The sequence below is a fragment of the Raphanus sativus genome, chromosome 2, assembly GCF_000801105.2.
Source record: "Raphanus sativus cultivar WK10039 chromosome 2, ASM80110v3, whole genome shotgun sequence".
In the NCBI taxonomy this organism is placed as follows: Eukaryota; Viridiplantae; Streptophyta; class Magnoliopsida; order Brassicales; family Brassicaceae; genus Raphanus; species Raphanus sativus.
This window is the reverse complement of record NC_079512.1, coordinates 6,547,740-6,553,739: the sequence shown is the minus strand read 5'-3', so window position 1 is coordinate 6,553,739 and position 6,000 is coordinate 6,547,740. Positions and strand designations below refer to the sequence as shown.

The 6,000-nt window shown below is 32.9% G+C and overlaps 1 protein-coding gene across 1 annotated transcript; it reads right to left on the bottom strand.

Moving 5' to 3' along the window:
- Positions 1–1,440: 1,440 nt before the first annotated feature.
- On the bottom strand, positions 1,441–2,104 carry LOC108840280 (uncharacterized). The gene has a single exon (XM_018613116.2). It carries the CDS (start codon positions 1,976–1,978, stop codon positions 1,535–1,537), a length of 444 nt encoding a protein of 147 aa, XP_018468618.2. The 5' UTR covers positions 1,979–2,104; the 3' UTR covers positions 1,441–1,534.
- Positions 2,105–6,000: the final 3,896 nt, after the last annotated feature.

The window sequence follows — 6,000 nt, the reverse complement described above, 5'->3', positions numbered from 1 at the left end:
ACAAATTTAAATCAACTGACGGAAAGTGAAAGCTAAACCACTATAGATCAAATGATGATCTTGAGCGACGTAAGTAGTTCTTGGATTTGAAAACGGAAACAGAAAAAAGTCTGAATATTCTTTGCAGTATTCATAAAAGCTCTTATGATATTTAAATCTTAATTCAATAAACATTAACTGAGAGTTCCTTATAAGTATTAAATATCATAAGAATTCAATTAGTACTTATAAGGAACTCTCAGTTATCATAAGAATTCAATTAGTACTTATAAGGAACTTTCAAGTTAATGTACGGTTTATTGAAAATAAATCTAAATCCTAAAAAAGAAATCATAATCCTTGTGCTAATATGAATTACATAAAGAAAAGCTAAAAGGAAAACTAAGCCTTGCGGCCAAACATGTGTTTGCGAGGTTAACGTCTCCCAATTCGACGCGATGCATCAGGTGGTTAAAACAAGATTTATTACGGTAAGTCTTGTTACTCAACAGGTTTACTATTGTATTGTGTTTTTGTGCCTACCAAATAAGTCTCTAGTTTCAAAAAAAAAAATAATAAGTCTCTAGTTTCTTTATTTACTATTGTATTGTGTTTTAAGTTCATTGTCTTTGAAGTTTAACTGGAACAGAGGTTATGGTTATCTTTTCTTTATGTTATTTGGTATTTACCAAAGGTTTTCTCGTCGGTCAATATAATTCTCTCAGTATGACAAATACATTTGGGAAAAACTGCAAAACATTTCACGAACATGCAACATAAGAAAAATATGGAGCACTAAAATCATAATCTCAAACAAAATACTACAGCAATATTTCACACAGAAAAATTCCTAAAAGAGTTAAAACATAATCCTTTAAGAGCTTTGATGTTTCATGTTCTCTCACTAGTTTCAATATAAAATTTTGTTCGGTTTAGTAGAGCATCTCCAACCACCTCTTATTCTTTCATTTTTTTCAAGGTTTTGCATTTCGACAATTATTTCTCTCTCAAATTTGAAAGGGTAAACAGTGCACCATCAAACTTTAATTCTTATCTTTATATATAAAATAATTTCATGAATAACTTTTAATATCACATTTTATTACTTATCATTGTATTTTATTATAATTATTTCAATTATAAAAAAATATTAACACTTAACATTTGATATTTAGTATTTATTATTATATATTTCCAAAATATTTTATTTTAATATTTTTAAATATTATTTTATTTATTTATGAAATTTAATGATTATTTTCAATTTATTAATAATATTAAGGATTCAAAATGTAAATATCAAATTCTTTAAAAATAAAAAAAAATAAGAATGACCATTGGAGCAATACACCTTCAGGCTTCAACCCATTGTATTGATCTCCGTTCAAAACGAGGATGCTTGTTGGAGATGTTATTAGAAATATTCAACCTTATGATTTGTTGCCAAGATACGAGATATGATAAAAGCATAAATATATTTTGTTCATAGAGGAAACAAATGGTTTCCAAATTGGTTTTGAGTGTCACATAAGAAAGACAAGAAACGGGTTATACATTACTCAGGAATGGTACCAAGCTTAGGACGCCAAGCTCGCTGGAGAAGCCGCTTGTTGAATCTAAACCAAACCGGTGCTGTACTGTTCTCCACCTGTGAACTACCAGCTGCGCTCAATTTAGCTGCCATGGCTGCAAGAACTTCTTCTTTTGTCTTCCCCTTCCGTGTCTCTTTCTCTTCCTCTTCTGCTACAGGAGACGAAGTCACGAATAAGTCTCGCAGTTTGCGTCCAGCTACGTCCGTGTCAGCAGCCAAGGAGCGGCCATGATGAATGCGCGGCTGCTCTCTACGGCTAGGCGGTATAAGACTGAGAAGCATCTTTAAGGTTGTCTTCTTGCGACGAAACTGTACCAGCGGACTTGTCCTCGGGCTTGGACTTCGTGTCGGGCTCGGTGCAACTCCACACTGCGTCGCTAGGAACTTGAATCTCTGGAGCGTCGCCATCGATTTGCGAATTTGAAAAGCTTGAGTTAACAATAACGTGCCTCGTTATTATAGCTGTTTCCAAGTGAGAATCAAACGAAAAAAACACTTTTGTCTTTTTATTCTTTTAAAGCAGTCTCTCTTCTCAAAAGTGCGTGCTTAGAATGGAATTTATGTGGACCTTAAGGACGTAGTTTCCAATGAAATTCCAAATGTAATCATTGTTGTCTTGTTGATGGTCTTTGCTGAAAACTTTGAAAAAGAAAAGTTTATGTTTTATTCGATTCCTTTTTCTTTCTCATACTGTTTGCACTTTTACTTTCTTCAATGTGCATAAAGAGAAAAAAAATGTGATAGCTGACGAGAGCCATGTGTTCTGGTCTTAGATTCATTTTTCAGCTTTAAGTATTATTGTCTTGTTACTGCGTTTTGGAATGAGACAGTACCTTTTGTGATGTTGATGACTAGTAGTTATTTCATATGCCACTGATTTGCAGAAAAAATCTCCATAAGAATATCTAACAAGTAAACACTCTTAATAGACTGCATAGCCAGATCCATGTGTCATAGTGGTTTTGATTAATTATAAACCCATTCTTGTTAATTGTTGGGTATTCTAACTAACTCTAAACACAAAATCTAGATTTTTGAATCTTATCTCTTCTTGATCAACTCCTTCATTGGCTATTGAGGGCAGAGAGTCGACCGTCGGCACAAGCCCATATGCTTTCAGCTGTACTTTACATTATGGATGGACAAAATACAAACAAACCGAACCGAGTCAACCGAGCCAAAACTAATCCAAACTAAAACAAAGTCTATTATCAAATAGTTCGGTTTTGAGATTTTTCCAACCTAAATAGTTCGGTTAAAACCAAACCGAGAAACCAATGTGTTTTTGTTATTATTTAAACTAAATATAATAGCAATATAGAAGATACTAAAATACTAAGACTAAATTCACTAAACCCATGTATTTCCAATTTTTTTTATTCAATAGCATATATTTTTCTTATCTAATATGCAATCCAAAGATTTGATTTAGAAATGGAATATGTATATGGAAGCTGCTTAAAACTTAAACTAAGTTTCATTAAAAACAAAAGTTCTCCACAAGTTGCTTCTCTCTGCATCTTCTGCAAAATTTTCTATTTACTTTAGTCAACTTTGGTTTGATTGTATTCTTATAAATTATTTTTGTTGTTTTCTAAAGCTTTTTTGTTTTAGTGATATATTGGATTTAGTTCATATATTTTATTTTTTATTATCACCAACGTGATGATTTCATAACTATGTGTTTATGTTTTAGAATATTATTTTTCTTAAATGAACTAAACAAAAAGAACCTAAATAAACTGATCGAAACACAAACGAGACCAAATACAAATCGAACCAAAACCAAACCAAAACCGATCCAAACCAAATTAATTTTTATTTATTTCAGTTGGAAAACTTCTAGAATCAAACTAACCAAACCGAACTAAACCCAAACCAAACCAACAAAATAACAGAAGTGTCCACCTCTACTTAACATGATTTGTTGAGGCCAATTTGGTCAAATATTGGTAGATTCAGACGATTTTAAAATAGTGTATTTGGTAGTGTTCTTAAGTTTGAGTCTTGTAAACACTACGAGTTGTTGTATATAATTATTTTATGTTGTGAATCATGATATGATAGATAGAAATATAACCCAGAGAAACGTCACAAAGGATTGAATATTCAAAAGCAACAAATTGATAGAAATATAAATTTGTATTTTGAAGTTATATATATATATATCCAAGTAATAGTAGTCGGGGCCGGCTCTGAGTTAAAAGTCCATAAATCAAGGGCTTTAGACATCAAATGATATGTACTATTTTGGGATGTCAATATCAGAAAATTTTATATGTTGAAGTGGTTGAGAGAGTTTCAAATTCTCTTTGGGGTGTTGGGTTCGAGTAACACGGGGGCAGTATTTTTATAAAATTTGTTTTAAGTGTCTAGTTACATTGGACCGACACTGGTGATAGTTCAGTGGTGATTTTTTGGATTTTAGTGTGTATCCACATCAATTTTAAATTTATTTTTTTCTAAGAACTAAATTAATACTATTTGATCAGTTTGGGTTTGGACTTCGTCTCAGGTGGTTGATATGATGGGTTGTAACATATGATTGACCCATCATTGGTATTAGTCGAAAAGTATTCTAAACTCGGATCAGATAATATGATAGTTTTCAAGATAATTCATTCTATAGCACTAAGTGCATTCTTCTCGGAATCGAACAAATAGCCAATAGGGTTTATAACAAAAAAGGTATTTTGAAGTTATAGCACCATGTCTAAAAAACAAAAGAAAGTAGACAAATGCCAAGAAAGAACTAAATACACAAAATGAAACTCTTTGTGAACAAATATTATAATAATTTTTAATAATATATTTTACGTTAACGGAAAATATTAATATTTAGTACAAAGAAGATAAATTGATATAATATACTTATAATGAATAAAACTAAAATATTTCTAAGACACAAAGTAATATAACTTGTTATGTAATAATTATTTTAAGATAACTCTATCATTCATAGGATTCCAATAGAGTTGGGTTTATATAAATATATGGCCGGGCCGGCCCAAAATCCTTTAGTTATCATCCCTAGTCATAGTGATTTGCTTGTTGAATTAGGCTGAAAACAAAACAAAAGAGGAAGGATTTTCATCTAATGGGCAGAAGAGATTTAATTTGATTTGATTGATTTCGATCAATAGTGAATCAAAGTCGACATTGAATTTGAGTCTCCTTTGAAACTCGTTTGGCCCAATTTTGAAACCTTTTTCCAGCTGTTAAATTGTTGGCTTCTCCTTTTCAGAGTTTCCTCAAAAACATTCATTTATTGGTCCTTTTCCTATCCAAATCATAAAATCATTTTAATGGATGACTTTTCTTGCACTTTCACTTTACAACATGCATCTCAACTTGATTCCACATTATTGCCATGCATAATAATCAGATCTCATCTTATCAACATTTTAACTTCTTTTTTTGTAAATATATTAAAGCTTGTATTACCATTCGAATTTATGATAGAAATTACAAAAAATACTATTATTAGAAAATAAAAAAACTACGATCACAACAACAAATAAAATAAAGAAAATACGATTACAACCTGAAGTCAAGAAATAAAGATGAGAACACATGGAAAACTAAATGACGTTTTGCTAAGAACGAATGACACACAAAATAGGCATTCTACGAAAAGGCAAAGGTAAAAATATGAGTCACCAGCCGGTAGAAACTGGCTTGCCCAAACCCGTTTCCAAAAAATAACCTTTCCATAAAGCACATACATCATAGAGAGAGTCCGGAAATTTCAATAGACGGCAATAGAGCTGTGCCGAGACAGTTATACCGACCAACCAGAGCATGTCGAAACACCAGTCACCAACCACCGCAAACAACCACCTTTAATCCTTATACATGAAGCTCAGGAACAGCATGATTACTCCTATTAACCCATGAGACCCAATGGAAATCCCAACATCACAACTTTGGGCCATAACCGCTTTTATTTGGAGGGACACATGGATGATAAACCCACCACAGCCACTAGAAGTGTTTTGATAAAAGGAAGCTAACACACATAGAAATAATCCGAAGACCCACAACCCCTCTGCAGATGCATATGATGCAAGCAACACACGCTGCCACCCATATTGTAGTCGGACGTCGACTACACCATAAATAGGACCAACAATGACCCGCACGCGCGACTTCCTCCAAGAACCGAAGGCTGACATTTCATCATATAGAGAAGCTCAAACTAACCGCTTCACTAGACTGCCAATTCTGATTTAGACGAGAAGAAGAACTCAATCCTCGTCAAAGGTCTGATAGCCCCACCTTATAGCCACAAGAAGTTATTGCACCAACCTACAAAGAGAACCGCAAGCAGCAACTTACCAACACTACTGAGGAACCACAGCGCAGCGACGTCGAAAAAGAGAGAAAAGCCACAAAAAAAGTATGTCGGTGAAACTAATAGAGAAGGGTAT

Excerpts from the sequence above, each read along its gene's own strand:
- LOC108840280 (XM_018613116.2), bottom strand. The coding sequence starts at position 1,978 with ATGGCGACGCTCCAGAGATTCAAGTTCCTAGCGACGCAGTGTGGAGTT.